Genomic DNA, 24512 nt, shown 5'->3' with positions numbered 1-24512 from the left:
TGTCCATACCCATCATACTAAAAATGCATTGAACAGTGGAATCATGGTTCCACAGGCACGCACCAAAGCTGGTAAAAGAGCCTTCTCCCATCACGGTGCGTGCCTGTGGAATCAACTTCCTAATGAAGTTAAAAACTCCACGTCTAAATCTTCCTTTACATCGTCATACTGGTGGTGTAGATACACACATGTTAATATATAAGCATGACTTATATTTTTGATATAATATTGCATTATAGTGTAAATGGTGATGTGTCTTCTTTTCCCGCTCTATCTCTCTGCTTTGTTCTTTTTTTACCTCAATTCATCCTCACTTTCTATCTTTCCCCATCGCTTTCTACTTGTAGCTCTGTGTTGAATTATTTTTCTCAATTTCACACACAACTTTCTGTAATTAGATTTATACTTGAAATTTCCATCTGTTTATGATTTGTATTTTCTATTTGTATTGTATATATGTGACTCGGCATACCGAAATGAGAGACAAGTCGGAATTTTTCAAATCCAACTTTTTTAGTGATTATTATTTCCCGTTTCTTTACCTTTAATTTGATATATCACTCGACCCTTAGGAGTAAATATTAGTGGAGATATTAGCTTTAGAATGGAGGAAGAATTGGGCTCTTGAAAATAAAAATCAAGAGAAAAACGCCTTCGAAGTTTGACTTCCGTTTTGACCCTGCTCCATGAAAAAAATATATTTTGCCACCGCCGAGCTAACCGAAAGGCCCTAGTAACCGCGTGCCAAAAAAGGCGAAACGATTAACCAATGAGGAGGCTGCATTGAGAACAATAGTCAACTTGTTAGTCACGCGCGACTGCAAGACGAAACAACGTTCCACGTCAATCAATTATCGTCTACGTACACATCATTGGTTAAACCGGGGTTTTATAATAATCTTCGTGAAAGAAAAAAGAATGCCATGATCTCCCTTATTAATGAAATAAAAGGCGGGGTTAAAAAGTTGGACCTAAAACCATGGAGGAGGGATTGTGCCATCGGCTTGTTTGAATGTCGATGGCGTTTACTCTTACCCGGACTCGTGACATGTAGTCTATCAAGCGTGTCATTATGACCTGAACTTTAACCGCGTGTTCTAAAAAAAATATCCCTTGTAAAATGGTAAGATGGGCCTTCAAAATAATTCGTACCTCACCTTTACTTATGTGCTCATGTTTTATTAATATTTAAGTTAGATTGAGACAGTGTGAGTAAAAACGCGAATAATTTGTTCAATAAATGGGTTCAATATCGTACCCATCATGGGGGGGGGGGGTATACAGCATTGAAATGATTCAAAATTAGAACAAAATACAGAAAGGTATAATGAAAAAAAAGGTTAAAGTGATTCTAAAAGTGATGCAGAGAAAAAAAAAACCTTGACATAAACGTCTTAATTCTACAACAAAAAGAGCCAGGAGGTACCATGAGTAATTAAGTCCCATCATAATTTCCAACAGAGGATGGATTAGGGAAGATACGCTTTCACTTTTTAAACAAACAAGTGCACACCAAGTTACAAATAATGCGTAAAGGATTTCCATGTATCTGAATGCAGGATATAAGAGCAAAAATGTCGTAGCCGCGGGGATCGGCGCCTGACCGCGCTCTCCATGTATAGCCAGACACAGCTCGGCCATGGCACCTCCAACATGAATGCTGATTCGGATCAAATCAAGCACAACCAATATTTTATTCTAACACAGTAACAGATAAAGAATGAGACCATGCAAAAGCCTTTGTAAGATTTAATTATTTATTTTGGAGGAGAGAGATCCACTAAAAGAGAGAGAGAAAAACGTAATAGTAATAATAAATAGATTTAAAATAAATAATAAAATCACCAAGTCTCATTTTAAACCTTAAAACTAGCCGCCATTTTAAATCTAATTGCAAGTATGATTCAAACATTAAAACAAGACAACCCGGTTGTGTTTATAGTTCTCTGTTTTCTTTGTCCGTTTTGTTAATTTTCCAATCGAACTTTTGACTCATTCCATTCTACCTCAGCTTGATTTCCCGCCGTTAATTGTTTGCTATTTTGTGCATCTTTGTCATTTATTTCCCTTTCTGACTAATCACTCTAGCATAATGGAATGATTTGTTCTTTCTCACATGTTCTTTCCTTCCTTTCCCGCTTTGTATGTTTTTCTTACTTTTTCATAGGCGGATCCAGCTTTTGGCGAAGGGGGGGGGGGGGCGTAATGCCGAGCGGCATACATATTTTTGTACTTCACCGGCGCCATAAAAGTACAAATTGAAAAAGGGGTAAAGTCTGACCCTGTCAAAATGTTCTTTTCTTTCCTTCATTTTTTAAGCGGCGCCTTTTCGTTCTTTTATTTTTTCAAATATTAGGCCCCCCCCCCTCCCTGGATCCTCCATTGTTTTTTTTTCACTTTTCCTTTTCCATTTCTCCCCCCTATCCTCGCTTTCTTTCCCTTTCCTCTTTTTGTTCCCTTTCTTAATTCCGCCCCCACCGTTTTTAATTATATTATGGCGATGAAATCAGCAAGGGCAGCCTGCCCCCCTGCCTGTTACACCACTGATATTATTTTACAAGAAGAAAATTGAAATTTTAGAGAAAGGACAACAGAATCAATAAAAGCTGTGTCATATTTTTTTTCTCATGTTATCACTGTATAATACCGATCCCCTTGCTCTTGTCTTTGTTTTCGCTAATTCCTTCCTATCCCTCTCTCCCTTGTTTTCGCTAATTCCTTCCCATCCCTCTCTCCCTTGTTTACGTTAATTCCTTCCCACCCCCCCCCCTGTTTTCGCTAATTCCTTCCCATACCTCTCTCTTTCTGCCCTGTTTTTGCCTATTCCTTCCCATCCCCCCTGTTTTCGCTTATTCCTTTCCATCCCTCTCTTCCTCCCCTGTTTTTGCTAATTCCTATCATCCCTCTCTCTTTCTGCCGTTTTTGCTTATTCCTTCCCACCCCCCCCGTTTTCTCTTATTCCTTCCCATCCCTCTCTTCCTCCCCTGTTTTCCCTAATTCCTTTTATCCCTCTCTCTTTCTGCCGTTTTTGCTTATTCCTTCCCACCCCCACCCCCGTTTTCGCTTATTCCTTCCCATCCCTCTCTTCCTCCCCTGTTTTCGCTAATTCCTATCATCCCTCTCTCTTTCTGCCGTTTTTGCTTATTCCTTCCCACCCCCCCCCCGTTTTCGCTTATTCCTTCCCATCCCTCTCTTCCTCCCCTGTTTTCGCTAATTCCTATCATCCCTCTCTCTTTCTGCCGTTTTTGCTTATTCCTTCCCACCCCCCCCCCCGTTTTCGCTTATTCCTTCCCATCCCTCTCTTCCTCCCCTGTTTTCGCTAATTCCTATCATCCCTCTCTCTTTCTGCCGTTTTTGCTTAGAGAAAGGGGTTGAGGAAGAATAAGGGGGGGGGGGGGAGATTTAGAAAGGAAAAAATAAAACACAAGAAAGACGAAAGAAGAAGGTAAGAGAATAACAGAGAGGGAAAGAGAGAATAGATCTGGGCAAAGTCGAATGGGACAACGTGACAATGACTTTTAGGAAATGATAATTTCAATAGGTGTATTTTAAATGACTAATATTTTCAATCAATATCGTAAGACCCGTATACCATTATCCAAAAATTAAAAATGCAGGCCTACTGCATGGTCCCATATTTCATTTGTCAAAGTCAGGGGCGGATCCAGGATTTACCAAAAAAGGATTTTTTTTTAGATACTTCGTACCCGCCAAAAAACTGACAAGCAAAAAAAAAAAGAATAGAAGTCTTCGATTTCAAAAAGGGGTACATCCCGGGGTACATCTCGGCTTCAATGGCATTTTTACATTACAAATTTTGTTTTTTTTTCTTCTCGGGGGGGGGGGGGACGTGCCATCCCCTGGATCCGTGCCTCAGTTGTCGAAGTTCTGACATTTATTTCTTTCTCTATCGTTCATTCAAACATGATAAAAAAATTGAAGGCAAAAATAGTTGGAAATAATAAAGCTCACAAAGCTTTCATGATGAACTTTTTTTCTTTTGTTAATGATATACTGCATATCAATTAACCCACATTCGCGAACATACAACACTTTTATGTATTTTAAACCCTTTATTTTGAAATTAGAGTTTTCTCATCGAAACATCCCGATCACTTGCAAATAATAAAGAGAATCTTCAACATGTCCATGTTATGTTTTATGAAATTAATCCTCGCCAACAAACCGTGTTATATAAACACTTTGCGTTTACGCATGACCTTTTTCGCGAGACAAGCTAGCTATACACTCTAAATCAGGTAGGCCTATCAATCTATCGCTAACGCCCCCGCCTAGTACCAACTACCATTATTACAAAAAATAGCCCTTTAGAAGTTGAATCCTGTTTGTTAACTTTCAGAAGCCCCCTTTTCAATTTCAGAATACCTATTGAAAGCGATGCTTTTGATCTTTCTTTTGAGGCTCATTGAACCGATCGATCGAGCGGACGGTCGGCGGACGCCGCCAGCTGTACTTGAGTTTAAATGAATAGCCAATCAACAATGGCGTTACGTTGCTAGGGGCGGAGCTTAGTATGAAGCGAAATTCGATGAAATCGAGCGTGCCAAGACTCAAAAAATTTCGAACTGACCGAAAAAAACACTCGCAGAAAAACTGTTTTTTTATCACTTTCCCGTCATCAAATTCACTCATTTTTTTCACACAGTAATTATGAAACATGGACAAATCTTAAAATGAAAAAAAAAAAATCTTCAAAATTTTGACTTTTTTATTAGTTTGTCGAATTTCTAGGAATTTTCATTTGCGACTTGTCTCTCATTTCGGTATGCCGAGTCACATATGCTTGTATTTTGTTCTGTTTCATGTTATACAGGGCCCCTAAGTACCACAGTATTTGACTACTGATAGGGTTACCATGTACAAATAATACCAAATAAATAAATAAACATGTTTTTGTGTAATGATACGTACCTGTTTGCAAATGACCGTGTTTGTGAGGATAGTGGGGCTCAAAACAACCTGCAAGCCATTTTTTTTTCCAAATCCACTTTTATTCTTTAATATTTGAATTTTCTTTCTTTGTTTAGATTACACATATCTTGGATGTTTCTATGACAATAACAGAAGAGAACCCCTTCCTGATCTGATTTATTGCAACAGAGATACATACCCTTACGATTCATGTCAGAATACATGTGGACCACAAGCTCAGTATTGTCAATCTCAAGAGATGACATTTGAACTATGCAGAGATATTTGTGCTGATCAGAACATGAGATACTTTGGACTTCAAGCAGGCGTACACTGCCTTTGTGGTGGATTTTTTGCACCTTATAATGTTCTGGGCCAACCAGATGGGAATGATACATGTAACAGACCATGTTCAGGAAATTCAAGTCAATTATGTGGATCAGATTTTCAAGCTAGGGTCTATCAAATAAATGGTAAGACAACGATGTTTAAATTTGATAGTGAAAGGGAGTGGATTAAAGATAAAAATTATTGAAGATACCATAATAACATATTATAACGTAGTTTTTAACACTAGCCATATTAATCATAATGACTATTATGAACGAACTTCAATAGCGATCAATTTGAAAGACAGTGCGTATTAATAAACTCACAATTCTTTTTAATTATATTTCATTTTAGTGATAATATGTCCATAAAATTTGTATGCCCACAATAATTGATGAAACATACGTTGTAATTGCATTTCTTTGGTGAATTTTAATAACAATGACATGGAGAGGCAATAAAATCAATCGTTTTCTTGAATATTATTACAACAGTCCTGGGCGTTAGGAACAAATTGAAATAGATTTTCAGTATTTCTTCATGTCGATTGTGGATATAGGAAAAGTGATTGTTGGACTTTGTTAGCAAATGGGGTTAATATTTTCAATCTCTCCATACATGCCATTGTGGTGGCGTTATCATCGGTGAGAGCCTATTCTGACAAAGAAAAAAAAAGATGTGGCTCTCACAGCAATTTGATCATATTTGCATTCATTTTTGTCTACAGAATCACCATCAGACTGTTTTAACCCAGGATACGTTTTAAACGGTGACCAATCACAGCAGGATAGTTCTTTTTACAACGCAAGTGACGTCATCGACTTCGCCCCCGTCTGTCCACCACCAAGTATCAAGGATGGCGCCACATCTATCACGTGTACTGCATCCGGGAACTGGACAAACCCTCCTCCGACCTGTACGGTCAGGTGTGCCACGCCCACTGCACCCATGCATGCTAGTTTCGGCCCATGGCAGACACTGAATGACAGCTACGCAGTCGATGATGAAGTCTTCTTTGATTGTGATATGGATCCTTCGAGGACGAATCAAACATTGACCTGTGGTTACTATGGCGACTGGGAGACCTTTGGCCCGGAGTGTCAAGGTAAGTTTATTTCACACATCTATAACCTGACCTTACTCCGAAAGGCCCAGGTTTTCACATTGCTTGCTCTTTTCTTTGAATAGGAATATTCTTAAACAGAATAAAGCAGTATGGATAAATCAACCAAATGTCTTAGGCTTACTGATCAATCTCTCTCTCTCTCTCTCTAAAAACAAAAGGAAAGAAAATTATGAAATCACAATTTTTTTCGTCGGGTTTGGTATCTTGTCTCGGCGAACCATGATGAAACACATCCACATCCCGATAGGAATCGCTCCATGGGACTAATCTATTGAGGCATATATGAATGCGTACTTAACCCCATTAAAGTCGTTGTAAATCAGCCTTATTTCAAACATGCATTAATTAGGCTGATTCGATATCCCTTAGATCTACTGGTTATACTAACTTCGAATTATTTCTATTTAAGTGATGCTCCGGGTTGAAAACATAATGTGTATATAACTAAAAAGATTAAAATTCACAAAGAAAAATACTGGAAATTTTATGAAAATAGGATAACAAATTACGAAGTTATTGAATTTTAAAGTTTTGCATTATTCCGATGCACTGCAGTTCTAGGCATGACCTGATGAATATTCATTAGGTGGGCTGGTGATGTCACATCCCCCACTTTCCTTTTTTTAATGTTATTACATGACATCATAATTGTTTCATTTTTTCATAAGTGTGTAAATGGTGTGTCTCCATTATTATGAAATAAGTTACAACAAGAAATAACTAATGCATAACTAAAATTTTGAATAAACGTAATGTCATAATAAAATACAACAGAACAAGTGGGAATATAACATTATAGACCTACCTAATGAACATTCATAAAGACATACCTAAAACTGTTTCACCAGAATAATGCATTATCTTTAACATTTAATAACTTCGTACTTAAAGGACTAGTCCACCCACACAATAGTTGATTTGAATAAAAGGAGAAAGATTCAACAAGCATACCACTGACAGATTCATCAAAATCGGATGTAAAATAAGAAAGTTATGAAATTTTGATGCTTCATTTACTTTCACAAAACAGTATAATATGCACATCCTGGTCGGTATGCAAATGAAGAGCCTGATGACAATCCACTCACTATCTAATTTGTATTTTATGAAGTGAAATATAAAATATTCTAATTTTCTCCTCGTTGTCAAGTGAAACAACTATTAATTCTTCACTGAACATGTGGAATTAGCACTGTTTAATGCTATATGGTACAGTCAAGTTGGTCCTCATTGTCAAATCTGTAAAAGATTAAATATTGTATAATTCAAACAATAAAAAAACAAAATAAATAGTGAAGGATATCATCGACTTTCTCATTTGCATGTCACTCAGTTGTGCATATCAATATTTTGTAAAAAAAATAAGAGAAAGTTTAGAATGTCATAACTTTCTTATTTTACATCAGATTTTGATAAAATTTTCAGCGTTATGCTCGTTTGAATTTTCTCTTCTTATTCAAAACAACATTTTTTCTGGGGTGTACTTGATCTTTTATTATCCGATTTATCAAGTTTTCAGTATTTTGCTCTGTGAATTGATATATAAATACCTTCAGCCCGGACCACACCTTTAAACCCCTTTTGTAATTATACTTAACTTTAAAACCGCACCATTCGAACGATTGATATTACATCATTATATACTACTACAATTCAAATTCACTTCTATTATAATAAGTATGATAGCATATTTTAAGATTTGAACATAGATATTTGTATGATGATTTAGAACATTACACAATAAGATATGGTCGCAATACAAGCATCCATAATATTCTACTACGTTTTATTCCAAAATCGGGTCGTAGACCATTCGTAAGGTGTGCAGTGGCATTTACTTACTCATGACATTGATTTTGATGATTATATCACCAAACACATTGAAAGAAATTCTGATAAATCACAATTATGGTCGTTGTTTAAATATTCAAATTGTAACACTTCTACGTTACATGTACATTTGGTAACTCATCTTTAACAATAAATCTTCATTTGGAGTATAAACTACTGTTAACTACTGCATAATCAACACGATCAACAAAACCGTGACTCTTAAGCCTACATATGAATAATCGCCATCATACCCAACAAAAAAAAACAATCACAGATACATTTCATATTAATAATGTAGTTGTCTATATTTGCTGATCATTTTTGTAGTTGTATCTTGCAAAGTTAGTGTTAAATGTCAATGATGGGTGTAATAAACCGTGATTTGTCATTTACCATGTTTATTTTAATTTGTTTCATTCTATATTGTACTTTTAGAGAGCAGAATTAATTTGAAACTTATTGATTATAGTTATGATAATGTGATAAAACATTACTGTGGCATATCATCTGTCATCTTTTCCGTCCTATTGTCAATACTCTTATCATCATTGTTTCTTCTACTTTTGATTATCATTACCATTCGCTGGTTTGGCATTATATTTTCGCTTGGCGGTTTATGCAGAAACCCCGCCACCAACCTCTGCAGCAACACCAATTTCAGCGTTTACAACTGCATCAACAGTGTCAACACCTACACAAACAATTTCAGCACCTACAACTGCAACAACAATTTCGACGCCTGAAATTCCAGCAACCGGAGCAACCACCACTTCACAAGGAGGTAAATGAAATGAACTTAGCGATGTCTTTGCAAAGATGCTAGTTTAATTAATTCATTTTTTCAATTATCAAATATTCACAATTAAAATTTGTGTGGTTATCTTTAAAACTTCATTCACTTTCTTAAAATGATTTTGTGAAATCCGTCGAAACATTTCCAGTATAATGCTCTAACTTACATTTCTTGAAATGTTGTATTTTGTTTTCATTTTGTTATATTTCATTTATTTCATCTTACTCTATTTCACTTTATTTTATTATCATTTCATTCATTGAAAAAAAAAAATCATTTTATTTTATTTTATCTTATTTCATTCTATTTAATTTCATCTTTTTTAATTTCATTTAATTTAATCTTATTTTATTACATTAATTTCTTTTCAGGGAAGGGAGGAGGAAGGGGGCTAGTGACGTTCTTTTCTTTAGAGCGGGGTCTCGGGGTATCTTCCCGCGAATTTCGAATTTTATAAAGCTTATGAGGATGGGATGGTTTTCTCGCCCCCTCCCCTATTAAAGGAGTAAATATCTCTAGAAATTGCTGCATTTGGATTATTCACTGACTACCGACTTGACACCTCATTTTACAGCATATCAACCGACTTCGATTTCGCCCTCCTCATTGAATCCGTCATCACAAACGAGGAAAGATGACATCACGTCGGAACCGACGATCATGATGACATCATCACATGGAGGACGAGGCTCATCATCCTTGAGTGTCATCGATGAATCAACAACGTTTGGCTGCGATTGTAATAAATTTGGTATGGAAATGTTAAGGTTGGTTTGGTTTTACATTGTAAATTTACTGTTATGTTTACCCGCTAAAGAAAGAAAATTGCCGATTTTAAATAAGTATTATGTTCACTGTGTTAAATGTTTTTCTCACGCGGAAATCGCCAGGTCTTAATTATGTTAAAGATAGTTCATAAGACATGCAAGCCTTTCGGTTTACGGTTTATGTTACGGTAGAAACCCGTGCAGCAAATTTTCCGACGTTTAGCCTTGAAACTTGGGGCTTGTATGGGCAAATTTCGCATTATTGCTTAGTGATTTGTACAATATTCTTGCTTAAAAAGGGGCTTTCGCCCGGCAGGGCAGAATTAGTCCTAAACATATACTGCATTTGAAGTGCAAGTTAAATGACAATTAAGTCTCGTCTAATGTCAAGGGTCGGTTCATCGAAAAGCATCTTTGTCTGATGTTTCGGAGCCGACGAAAAATTGCAAATAATTATGTCGTTTGTCCAGATTCTTGGGCGAAATTGCTGTTTCGATTCACCGACCATCGACTTACATTTTCATTAACATAGTTCAAAAAAAAAAATGTACAATATGTACAAGAATGAAAATTACATCAGAGAAAAACGGAAACTGTACTGAAAAGTTCAGAACTTGTGTTGTAGCTCCCAGTATAATGCGTTGTTGGATTCATTTTGTGTCGCAGTGCGGAAATCTTGTTTAGGTCGGTATGTACGAAATTTAGCTTTTGGTACAAATTACTCCTCAAAATTAATGTAGTTCAAAGAAGTTATCGCATTTTTATTCATGAAGATAATATTTAAAAAGTGAAAGAGGAAAACCCAATCTCTGTAACGATGTCGACTACCTGTACCTGGCTATCTGAAGCGTCTCAATTTTTTAATCGTGCCCTCACAATGGCGTGATCCACAGTACACCATGCACTAATCATTATCATCACATCAGATTAATCTCATATTTTACATTTCAGACACAACCCCATGGATTATTGCTGTAGCTGTCCTATCATGCGCTCTCCTGGTCTTTGTCATCCTTTTTATCTTCACATACCGACTAGTGTAGGTCAACATTTGTTTATCATATTGCACGTGTCTGATATTTGTCTCATCTGCATAGCAGATAAGACTATAGGCGCCGCTTTTCCCACGGCGGCGGTGGCGACGGTGACGGCGGCGTCGTCAACACCAAATCTTAACCGAAGGTTAGGTTTTTGAAATGAAAGCATAACTTAGAAAGTATATGAACTTAGTTCATGAAACTTGGCCATAAGGTTAATCACGTATTACTAAATATCCTGCCCGAGTTTCATGTCACATGACCAAGGTCAAAGGTCATTTAGGGTCAATGAACTTAGACCATGTTGGGGGAATCAACATCAAAATCTTAACCTAAGGTTAGGTTTTTGAAATGTCATCATAACTATGAAAGTGTGTTGGTCTAGTTCATAAAACTTGGACATCAGAGTAATCAAGTATCACTGAACACCATGTGCGCATTTCAGGTCACATGACCGAGGTCAACGGTCAATAAAATTTGGCCGAATTGGGGGTATCTGTTGAATTATCATCATAACTTTGAAAGTTTATGGATCTGATTCATGAAACTTGGACATAATAGTAATCAAGTATCACTGAACATCCTGTGCGAGTTTCAGGTCACATGATCAAAGTCAAAGGTCATGTAAGGTCAATGAACTTTGGCCACATTAGGGATATTTGTTGAATTACCATCATATCTCTGTAAGTGTATTGGTCTGGTTCATAAAACGTGGAAATTCAGCACCTCTGCTATATTGAATCAGGGATATGCAAATCCCTGGTCGCGCGATGCAGGCAGGGATGCAGGTGAGACCGCCAGAGGCATTCCACTTGTTTAACAGTTCTTGGTTATCATTCACCAACTTTTATGAGAGAATGAAATTGATCTGTCAAGGGATGTTTCCATTTACGGACACCCCGATTTCTGACCCCCCCCCCCTCCCCCCTTTCCCCATTCACTTTTGCACACGTAGTGAATACTAGTCTCTCATGTATTTTTCTGTGATTGGCTTTTAAATAGCAATGATCGTTTAACTTTTGGGTAGACAGTTTAGAAATGATTGAGTAATTAATGATATCTGAGGTGTGGTTTTCGATCCTGGGATATTCAAATGCTGTAATCTGATGAATTTTCGTCCTCATAACCAAGTTTGGGGGAGTAACAGAGTCGAACTTGTTCGTTTCCAATTCACCATGGCTCGTTTGCTATATGGGCATATCTAAACTTTTATCTTTAGTAAGCCTAAGGCCTATGTGAGGGCACCGGCAATTTGAGGGTGCTGATTCATTCATGGCAACGCAAATGACCACCATTTTGTAAAGATGAAATTTTGTCCACGCGCGTGCGTACTCTTATTCAAGAGACGCAATCATGACTATTCATATTGGAGTCCGGAACTACTGTGGGAGAAATAATTTCGCCGTCGGCGATGGTTGGCAGATCCCTAGGGCAAGACACTGGTAAAGTATACCATTCTTGCCCTCGCACGAAGAAGTGTTGATGGCGTATGGATATTCAGCAGCAATATAAGCCAATCACAGACAGTAGTAGTAGTAGTAGTACTCAGCTTCTACATCTGCTCTTACTATTATTGCTACTATTGCTATACTACTACTACAACATTATTATACAACTCATGTTATTTTCTCGAAATTATCTATTTTTTCAGGAGGCGTAGTACAAAAACCTCATCAGATATGAGGGTAAGACATCGCCAATCTCCCGCATTCAATTCTGAAAGTCTAGAAATGGCAAAACCAGTACCATACGACACTGCCATTATCAAGACAGGATCTGGAAACCAAGTTAATGAAAGTAGCGGCATTGAATACATAAGTGATGCAGGTGACATGAAAGAACACGCTTACGAAGCTCTGGAGGGTCGTCCTGCTAATTTTGTTGACAAAGATTTTACTTACGAGATCAATAATCTGTAGGGTGGAATGAACAGTACGGCGCACACTGCAGTGGGCCAGAATGAGTTGAAAGTACGCCAAAATTATATTCCGTGTGTAATTCAAATATAAAGCCGATATGACGTCACCTTAATACCAAATTTTGATTGGCTACTTCAAACCTATCTGTGAAAAGAAAGCTTACGCTAAACAAGTAGTATATAAACTTCGTGTTCCTTTAAGATTGACCAGAGTGAATTTTGTTTATGCTTCTCACATGCCTAAAAAGTGTGTATGAGATCCTGATAATAATTTATGGCATCAAAATGATCATTAGCTTGAGAAAAAAAAACTTTAAAATCTGAAAAATCCCACTTTTGTTTGTCATTTTGTCATCTTTTAATTCATTTCTCTTTCTTAATCATGCTAATGTATATAGTAGGCCTACTTCGGAATGATTTGTTCTTCATTCATTCGTTTATTTCCATTTTCAACAATTACAGTTTCTTCTGTACATGTTGACATATATAAATAACAAAACATATTTCAAATATTTCTTCCTCATATTTCTTCCTCACATGTTCTTACGTTCTTTTCCCGCTTTCCTTCCGTTTTCCTCCTTTGCAGTTTCCCCTTTTCCCTTTAATTCTTTTTCCTCCCTTTTCTCTTTTCCGCTCTTTTCTTTTTTTCGGTGAAATCCGCCGGGGGGGGGGGGGGGTGCCAAAAGTAAGAATACAAAAGAAATTGACAAATTGTTAGAATTCATTAATTGCATTGATTTTTGTATTCTTGTGATTCATGTACTGTATTAGAGATTTGTAAATAAAGTCCCTCTTAAGAGGTTTAAAGAAAACAACTATAATCTTAAACTCATGATAATTACCATTATATTATTATTGAATGAGGGAATTACACATCGCCTGCTTTGATGGCGATTCACGGCAGTTTGTTACCGAAGTTGGACGCAATCAGAGCCCTTATGATGCTATTACGATGTTCGGTCTCGGAATTGCCATGATTTATCATGCCAACTCGTGACAATTTTGGGGCACGAATTGTACTATAGGCCTGACTAGTTCACAACATGTTCACGACAAGTTTACACATAGGCACAACATGTCGAACTCTACAAATTAAATAGCCAAACTGCGCATACAAGTGTCAGCCTGGCTTGACACTTGCACGATTTTGTGTCACGCATTGGCACGACTCAAGTCGTGCCAGTGCGCAAACTAGTCGTGAACTGGCGTGAAGTGTGCGTAAACACGTCGTGACATGTCGTGACTGCGTGCCATGTCGGGACGAGAATTTTGAAATGTTCAAAATTTTCTTCCTGACAAAATTAAAGCCAGGCTGACACTTGCACGACTTTTGGCCACGATTTTGTCGTGGCAAGTCGTGCCATTTGGGGGCACGAACTGGGAGGCTCCCGCACTGTTTACGACTTGTTCACGCATAGCTCACGACAAGTTTACGACGAGTACATGAATAGTTCACGAATGCGTCTCCGTCAGTGTCCACATTGACACGAACTGGCAGGACGAGTTCACGCATAGTTTATGCACTTCCCCTCATTGGCACGACGAGTTTGCGCAATTCGGACGGTGTTGTGCTGAACTATTCGTGAACACGACGTGAGCTGTTCGTGAACTATTCGTGACAGTCGTGGCATGGCACGCCCTGCCACGCACTGGCACGCGTCGTCCCGAAGAGTTCACGAACAGTTTGTGCATAGTTCACGACCCGGTCGCTAATTTTTGTCGTGACCTAAATTTTGAACATTTCAATTTTTGTGTCAGGCTGTCAAGCCAGGCTGACACTTGCACGACTTTTGGCCAAGATTTTGTCGCGGCAAGTCGAGCCATTTTGGGGCACGAACTGGGAGGCTCCCGCACTGTTTACGACATGTTCACGCATAGCTCACGACAAGTTTACGACGAGTACATGAATAGTTCACGAATGCGTCCCCGTCAGTATCCATATTGACACGAACTGGCACGACGAGTTCACGCATAGTTTGCGCATAGTTTACGCACTTCCCGCATTGGCACGACGAGTTTGCGCAATTCGGACGGTGTCGTGCTGAACTATTCGTGAACACGACGTGAGCTGTTCGTGAACTATTCGTGACAGTCGTGGCATGGCGCGCACTGCCACGCACTGGCACGCATTGTCCCGACGAGTTCACGAACAGTTTGTGTATAGTTCACGACCCGGTCGCTAAATTTTGTCGTGACCAAAATTTTGAACATTTCAAAATTCTCGTCCCGACATGGCACGCAGTCACGACGTGTCACGACGTGTTTACGCACACTTCACGCCAGTTCACGACTAGTTTGCGCACTGGCACGACTTGAGTCGTGCCAATGCGTGACACAAAATCGTACATATGTCAGGCTGGCTCCAGGGGGCTGGCTTCACCCTGGCTTTAGGCATGCACAATTCACTGAAAGTGAATGAGCAAAACCCTATGATAAAGGATTCTGATAGGGAAAACCACCGTTACTGCCGATGTTTGGTTTACGGTCCTTTAAGATGCCAAAGCAATATGCTTGAATATTCTCATTTCACATAGAAATTTGATGTAATTACAATAAAATACTTGTTTATGTTTCCTCTGTTCTTGGCAAACAGTCGCCGGAGTGGATAAGGCTTTGAATCTCTAGGGCAGGGAGGGGGGGGGGGGGGTAGGGTGTGCATTGGAGTCAGCACACAACGTCTAATTCTCAACAAAACAGCAATCGAGCATGACGTCTATGTGCGCCTGCCAAAATTTCATTTTGTTTGGTGCAAAATGTATATAAATAGAATTACTTTGTACATTAACTTAGTCTGAAAGCGAGCACAATAGCCAAGTCGAATAACTCGTACACATATTAATCTCAGCGTGCAACAAACAGTCTAATAAAGAATACATCAAACGGATTTTTGTACCTCCATTTTGAGTAACAGGTGATATTTGGGGAGCGTTATTCGAAGTGCTATTTCAATATGAATGCGTATATCAATTATATCATTCTGACATGTATCAGCTTACGACCGAACTTTGCTTCGGCTCAAGGTAAGTGCCGATGTGCTATTTCCTGGTTTTACCTATTCTTGGTGTTTGTTTCATAATAATAATAAAGGACAGTTTTGTTTGACACAAATTCTTAAAGGTCAAGTCCACCTCAGAAAAATGTTGATTTGAATCATTAGAGAAAAATCAGAAAAGCACAATGCTGAAAATTTCATCAAAATCGGATGTAAAATAAGAAAGTTATGACGCTTATTTTTAACAAAATAGTTTATGAACGAGCCAGTTAGATCCAAATGAGAGAGTCGATGATGTCACTCACTCACTATTTCTTTTGCTTTTTATTGTTGGAATTATACAATATTTCAATTTTTACGAATTTGAAGATTAGGACCTCCTTGCCTGAAGCACAAAATGTTAAAATAATGGAATTTTACGTGTTCAGGGAGGTATGAAACTTCATTTCACATGACAATGGAGAGAAAATGTGGAGCGTTTTGGCCCAGTGGATAAGTCTTCTGACTTTGAAACAGAGGGTCGTGGGTTCGAATCCCAGCCATGGCGTAATTTCCTTCAGCAAGAAACTCATCCACATTGTGCTGCACTCGACCCAGGTGAGGTGAATGGGTACCCGGCAGGATTAATTCCTTGAATGCATGAGCGCTGAAAGCCGGGCAGCTCGAGCTAAAGCCGGGGTAATAATAATAACAACGCGCCTCGGAATAGAATATTTCTAGATAGATTGCGCTATATAAATGCCTATTATTATTATTATTATTAAAATAGAAATATTTCATATAACAAAATACAAAAAAAAATAGTGAGTGAGTGATGTCATCAGTTCCTCATTTGCATACCAACCGAGATGTGCATGTAACTGTTTTGTGAAATGAAGCGAAACTTTAAAATGCCATACTTTCTTATTTTACATGCAATTTTGATAAAATTTCAGTGTTATGCTTGTTGAATTTTTCTCTTTTTATTCAAATCAAGTTTTTGTTGGGGTGGATTTGTCCTTTAAGTATTATCAGGTAAACACAATTTTGTAAAGATAACCTATTTTGGGAAATTCATCACAAGCAGCCTGTCATTATGTCTGTCTTTTAAAAATGCTTTAAAAAAATGAATTAACCAAGAAGTCTCCCTCAAAATGTAACACGCCATTGAGAAATGCAATTACCATACGTCTTCAAATCATGTAAATTGTCTAAAATTGGATTAAAAAGATGGGTAATCAAGATACAAAATACAAAATCCCTTACAACGGAATGAGGTCAAGTTTGAATGTACATTTGGCATTACTTACAAAAACATGCATCGGAATTAAAGATAACTGTTTAATAATTCTCATCATCAAAACATGCTGAACGCGAAAAAAAAGGATAAATGAATCCGACCTTCACCATAGAGCACTCTCCTTCCATAGAGCTATAGCGATTTAACATGCACAGTTCTGTTTACGCTAGGGTTCATTGAGTTGTTTTCACTCCACGCCGAATTCAGGAACACAGAAAATGTGTTGTAAAAATGACTTTCATGACAATGATTAACAAAGAAGTCTTTGTAGAAAATTGGTGAATCAAAACAGAATTTTCATCCGGGACGTTAGACACGTGACACATCGGCCATCTTCCGAAGCAAAGGGCAAAACTACAGTTTCGCTTCACCAATTTTCGACAAACGACAGAGACCTTCCAGTTCTGTCATTTGACGGTCATTTTCAATGCATTTACTGTGTTCTTAAAAATGCGGAACGTCACGGAGAAAAAACGTCCTATTACATCTCCGCCATGTTCACCTTCACAAACGTCACCATTACTTCCACCGTGACAGCTGAAGATTTTTTTTGTGCTCGAATTCACTAGTCAAGATTCAAGATCCGTAATAGCAGTTTATGTTTCATTTTTTGGTTTCCCATATGCCCCCCATTTTGTTGTATCGTAATATTTTTTCGTTTGCCATAGTTTCAGCGCACACTGACTTAAAAAAGAATTTGAACCTCTGTGAGCACAGTATTAGAGGAAATCATCATATTTCAGTCACAAGTAAAGAGTTTTTCTAAATGAGTTTATTTTCTGAATCGCGACTTTGTTATCATGGTTATTTTGTTACGAAGCTCAAGTTCTCTTTTACGATGGGGGGGGGGGGAAGGGGGGTATGCAAGGGATGAATTAACTGGTGTGAATGCATGTCTTCTAGAAAAAAAGGAAACCCATTAGTAAAAATACTTTACAATAAACTCACTGACGATAATACGGTATTTAATAAGTCACATGTGATTCTAAAGCGTGTCATTATTTTACGCAAATTATCTTTTCATTGTTTGTCTTCTGTACGAGTTTAAGCGTTGATGATCTTGGTCATGGCTGATCGTCAATGATCCATGAGTCAGCCCAAATGTCTTCGTTTAAGCAAATCCTTTGAACTCGAGCAATATTTCAAAGAAAACGAATTTGTTGCCGCGTAAGTTACTTTCTTTGTATCAAAGAGCAGAGATAGAACTTTTGAGACATGCGATTTCCTTTCGAAATTCAGATGCTGTCCGCCAAATGATTTTTAATATATCCTTTCTTCAGGGTCATTCTGAAAAAAATGTTACAATTCACAAAAAAACGTATCTAGACTATTTTTTTGGCCGCTAGCTTTACAACCCTGAACATTTTCTACAAAAATATTATCAAGAAAATGGCAATAATAGACTAGCTCCACAAAACATATTTGACCAATTACTAGTAAAGCTCTAATTTTATTACAAATGCCTTTTATTTTTGCTTTTTTTAAGAATCGACACTGTCTCGGGTCAGTTTTAGATTTTACTATCATTCTCTTTTCTAAGTACTCTGTATTTCTTGCCTACATTAATGTCTGGTGAGGGCAGCTTGGTGTAAACGTCTGATATACTGCGATTATTCTAGTATTTTAAGATCACTTTGTGATTAATTTCACTTTTAACTGTGCCCCAAATTCATTTTAATCTCCGTAACGAATACTGCCACAAGTTTTTCCCCCTTTCAATCTGAATGATATTACATGATGATGTGTCTGCAAGTAGAGTGATATTCATTAATAAATTATTGATAGGGAATTATCATATGTGTTTCCTGTATTACGTTGAAATAAAGGACTATTATTAAAAAAATAAAAAGTATGACTAAGCAGCTTTAATATCCGTAACGCACCTTAAGAAAATACGCTCTTTGGCAGTTTTGTTAATGATTCAATATTACATAATAAATACAGTTTTCAAAGATAGTGCTGCTAAATAAGGGCCACGTTGGACCATTAAGCATAAAGACATTAACTTCCGTAACGCATTAACTTCCGTAACATTTTTTCTTGAATGTGCTACAGATTTATACTATACTGTATAACTCCGGATCATACAGATATAAGTCATATAACTTTCTTACTCATAAAAAATAATAGCTATTCATCCTTGTCAAATTATTATTACACACCTTATTTTCAACATATCTTTGAAAAGAGGGAATATTGCCAGCGAAAATAATTTCCCGAGAATTATATTACGACAAGTAAGTCTTTTGGAATTCTAAACAATCCATACTAAAAATTTTGAATATTGGCATCTTCTTTAGAACTTAAAATTTCGAATTTGCTTTTCTATATAAAGTGCATTAACTTCCGTAACAATTACTGTTACGGAAGTTAATATACTTCTTTGCTGTACTTTGCTGAGATTGATAGTACGATTCTAGTTCCAGAACATGTGACATGGCTTTGTCTAATGCTGAAGTCACCAAAACGGTGTAGAGAAAATGAAGAAGGAGAAACAATTAAACATTCACAGACAAGGAAAGAGAACGAGAAAACTATTTGCAATGACTCAATGAGGAGGGTTAATGTATCACCAATAAAAAATGTGAGCGCAAAGCGCGAGCTAAAACTTGTGTATACTATAGTCTAACCTGAAAACTTGAAATTCTGGCATTTTTTTAAATGATCAGGATGTTATCTGAATAAAATATTAATGCGAGTACAAAGTGCTAGCTGATTTTTTTTCGTATTCTGACTGAAAGCTTGACATTCTAAACACTCTTTGTACCAATTACAAGGATCGGTATCTTGATTGATGTTATTTTTCTTATATTTTGACCTGAAAACAATAATTTTTTGACTTTTTAATTTGAAATAAGAAACAATTATTGCAAAGGTAAAACGGGCGCTTTTTGAGGTTCACATAACTTTTTTATATTCATCTCCCCATGTCCTTTTTTTAAATGTTATTTTACTTTTTTTTTCTCTCTCTCTATCTTTTTTGGCTATTGACAAGCGGCGGGATTCCTCGTAACCCAGAGAACTCATCCTGGTTACGGGACTGCGATTGTTATATTTCGTTTATTGCCAGAAACTTTTAACATGAACTGCAATTCTGTGGCCCGGCTATTGGGTTTTCTCATTCCAACTTTGAGAAAGAATGACAATAAAATTTCCGAATCCTGTTATGATTTCCACATTTTTAAGGGAGGGGTGGCAAATTAAGCTATTCGTTCCACATTCATTTTTATCTATCAAAAAAAGGTTATACGAATATCTAAATATGGATTTTCCTAAGCTAAGAAATAAATATTGCAATTTGTAACTTGATTCACCTTCCGTAACGAATTTACAAGCTAGGGTAAATGCCACTCGAGGATTTGATGGTAAAGTATCTTAGGATTCCCAGAATCGGTCATGCATTGCTTAGGATCTTGCTTAGGATTACTTAGGGCCAGAAACTTCGAAGATGAACTACAATTCTGTGGCCCGGTTATTCGGTTTTCTCATTCCAACTGTGAACAAGAACGACAGCAAAAATGACAGTTGTCCGTTTCCTGTTCTGTTCTTAACATTTTCATTTACTTATTTATTTATTTAATTTTTTTTTTGGGGGGGGGGGTGAGAAAATTAAGCTATGCGTTCCACATTCATCTTTAAAAATATGTTATACGAATACCTTAATATGGATGTTCCTAAGCTAACAAAATAAGTATTGCAATTTGTAACTTGATTTTAACTTCCGTAACGAAGATTGACAAGGTTAAATGCCATCGAGAGGATATAAAGGTTAACTATTTTTGGATTCCCAGCTTTGGTCATGCATTGCCTAGGATCTTTGGTTATGGATGAAAGGTTATTTCAAGGTTGCCTCATTCACATGCATTTAAATGAACGAAAGATGTGCAATGATTTTTATGGTATTTTTTGTAACATGTTATTTGGTAAAATCCTGCTTATGAAAAACAATATTGAGTATTTTTTCTATCTTGCAAACATTTTGGCTTCAGTAAATGAATTGTTGATACCACACTGAAACTAAATTGTGTGTATTTATATTTCAATCATTTCAAAAGTAAGTGATTTAATTGAGTAACATAGGTGGGCAATGCTAACGATTAACCTCCGTAACTTTGATATACAGTGCTTGAGTTGATCCGGTCAGTACTTCAAATTGACGCAACAGCGACTTGCCCTTTTTCTGTTGCCACTTTCTCATACAAGGTACTTTCACAGTACGCATCTTTCAACCCATTCTGTATACTTCATATTTACGATTCCCCCCCCCCATCAGTTGGTGCATTTTTCTGAGAATGACCTTTCAAAATGTTTTACTCACCACCAATTTTCATTATCTTAAAAGAATCGTTACGATAAAGCAACTCTGCCTTTATATGATCATGGGGGTCCACAGGATGGTAAAGAAGAAATATATGCTTCTGTGTAATGTTACGCATGTAATTGTAGATGGTCGTGATTGTGACCGATTGTGGGGCTCAAAACAACCTCTGATTGTAAGCCATTATCTTTGCAAATCCAAGTTTATTATGTGACTTTTCTTGTTTTGTTTGTTCAGATTACACCTATCTTGGGTGTTTCTATGACAATAACAGAAGAGAAACTTTGCCGGATCTGATATACTGTGAAAGAGATTCATACCCTTACGATTCATGTCAGAATACATGTGGACCACAAGCTCAGTACTGTCAATCTCAAGAGATGACAATTGAACTATGCAGACATATTTGTGCTGATCAGAACATGAGATACTTTGGACTTCAAGCAGGTACACAGTGTCTTTGTGGAGGATTCTTTGCGCCTTATAACGTCTTAGGCCAACCAGATGGGAATGATACATGTAACAGACCATGTTCAGGAAATTCAAGTCAATTGTGTGGAGCAGATTTTCAACCAAGCGTCTATCAAATAAATGGTAAGACAATGATGTGTAAATTTGATAGTGAAAGGGAGTGGATTTAAGATCAAAATTATTGAAGATACCATGATAACATATGATAACGTAACCCAGGGAGCTGACATTGGGGCTCAGACTGGAACCTCAAAAAACAAAAAAGTTCTCTCCTTCTACCCAGTCTCGATCGGCCATTTTTGCTATGAACCATAACAAAATGGCCGATCGAGACTGGGGTAGAAGGAGAGAACTTTTCGTTTTTTTGAGGTTCCTGTCTGTGCCTCGATGTTAGGAAACTGCCACTCGTTGGACCTTCATCCATATAATCGTGGTAGGTGCATAATTTCTGTTTTCACAATTCATTTGGAGAAATATGTACACCATAAATCACGCTAGTCCCGTGAGTATGGTCAAATACACGGTAAGCCCCTGGGCTCTCTGGGTAAATGATAACGTAGTTTTTAACACTAGCCATATTAATCATAATGACTATCATGAACGAACTTCAATAGCTATCAATTTGAAAGACAGTGCGTTACTCATATTTTTTTTCATTCTATATGTCTATAAAATTTGTATGCCCATAATAATTGACAAAACATACATTGTGATTGCATTTTTTGGTGACATGGAGAGGCCATTAAATCAATCGTTTTCTTGAATATTTTTACAGCAGTCCTGGGCGTTGGGAACAAAATGAAATAGATTTTTAGTATTTCTTCATCTCGATTGTGGATATAGGAAAAGTGATTGCTGGACTTTGTTAGCAGATTGGGTTATTATAATTTCAATCTCTACATTCATGCCATTGTGGTGGTATTATCATCGGTGAGAGCCTATTCTGACGAAGAAAAAAAATTGTGACTCTCACAGAAATTTTGTTTTGGGTTTGCATTCATTTTTGTCAACAGAATCACCATCAGACTGTTTTAATCCAGGATACGTTTTAAACGGTGACCAATCACAGCAGGATAGTTCTTTTTACAACGCAAGTGACGTCATCGACTTCGCCCCCGTCTGTCCACCACCAAGTATCAAGAATGGCGCCACATCTATCACGTGTACTGCATCCGGGAACTGGACAAACCCTCCTCCGACCTGTACGGTCAGGTGTGCCACGCCCACTGCACCCATGCATGCCAGTTTCAGCCCATGGCAGACACTGAATGACAACTACGCAGTCGATGATGAAGTCTTCTTTGATTGTGATATGGATCCTTCGAGGACGAATCAAACATTGACCTGTGGTTACTATGGCGACTGGGAGACCTTTGGCCCGGATTGTCCAGGTAAGTTTATTTCACACCTCTACAAACCTGACCTAATGCTAACCCTGACCTCCCAATATCCAGGATTTCACACTATCTGATATTTCGACTGGCATTGACCTTCTTCTGAAACAAAGTTTATCAATCTAGATAGATCTTCCACTAAATATAATTATTTAGTAATCGAACTCATACATTAATTTAAGTATAAGAGTTATCCAGACTATAAATTTGCAAGACTATAACACAATGATATTAATTTCATTGACACAGATACTTTGCAACGAAATCAAAGTGTCGTTAAAATGTCATCAACGCCCCATTTCACGACAACATCCATTTAATGTAATTATCGAACATTAATTGCTTCAACTGCCCTCTTATCTTAATATTCAAGTAAGAAATATATTTTTGCAGTGAACAAGTTATGCGGCATGAATAATAAAATATTAATGAATATGATAAATTAACAATTATAGTACATACTATGGAAACATTTATTATGATTGCATACTAAAGCACTGTTACCATGGTAGTTACCATAATAACAAGGTTTCCACCATTGTAAGATCTTCTTTTTTAATGTGGAACTGATCTAACCTTTGTATTCAATATGAGGCACTGATGTTTCGTTTTCATAATCCCGAATGAAACAATACTCAAAAAAGGGTACTGGTTATTTTTCCAAAAAATCATATAACTTACATTGTCGCCAAGGGTTGAAAGGGGGGATGTAAGGCGAATATATTTGGTAGATGATAAAAGAAACATTTTATTAAAGGATGAAAATATATGATCAGTCTTTTTTTAGATGTAGTACATTTATTTGTATTCAAATTTCCGGATTTCCGAGACATAAGAAAATTATATATGGTTCTTTTGGATTTTTTTTGGGGGGAGGGGGTGGGTCATATTCGAGCGAATGAACTTGGAACCCCTCTGTGATTTTAGACACAAACAAAATATTATTTGATCGTAGCCACGATAGTTCAATTAGTTTTACCACATTCATTTTATTATCTAGTTTAACAAAAATCATATAGCTGTTGATTTTCATCTAGTCATCAATAACCATCGCAATTAGTCAAACTAATTTAATCCATTTACATGTATATCTACTAACCCTTCAACTAATAAGCACTGTCAACAACGGTTTCAACAACACCATCAACCACCACCTCGATATCCACAACGATGTCGCTCTCGACCACGCTAGTGCTTTCATCTACAAATAGAGGTGACGGTATTAGTACTCGTCAAACTATAGTGACAGGTATAATAACATTTAATATCATCCTGTACATACCCTTTCTGTCAATAATTTAGAAGGAAATGCGTATGAGGGA

General features: G+C 37.1%; 1 protein-coding gene across 1 annotated transcript; it reads left to right on the top strand.

The window, feature by feature from the left end:
- Positions 1-15686: 15686 nt before the first annotated feature.
- LOC121431281 (P-selectin-like) lies at positions 15687-23267 on the top strand. The gene is made up of 3 exons (XM_041628790.1): positions 15687-15756; positions 21563-21919; positions 22810-23267. Exons 1-3 carry the CDS (start codon positions 15687-15689, stop codon positions 23265-23267), a joined length of 885 nt encoding a protein of 294 aa, XP_041484724.1.
- The last annotated feature ends 1245 nt before the right edge of the window (positions 23268-24512 follow it).

The sequence above is a fragment of the Lytechinus variegatus genome, chromosome 17 (genome assembly GCF_018143015.1).
Source record: "Lytechinus variegatus isolate NC3 chromosome 17, Lvar_3.0, whole genome shotgun sequence".
Lineage (NCBI taxonomy): Eukaryota > Metazoa > Echinodermata > Echinoidea > Temnopleuroida > Toxopneustidae > Lytechinus > Lytechinus variegatus.
Note: the sequence above shows the minus strand (reverse complement) of the source record. Positions and strands in the feature narration are given on the sequence as shown.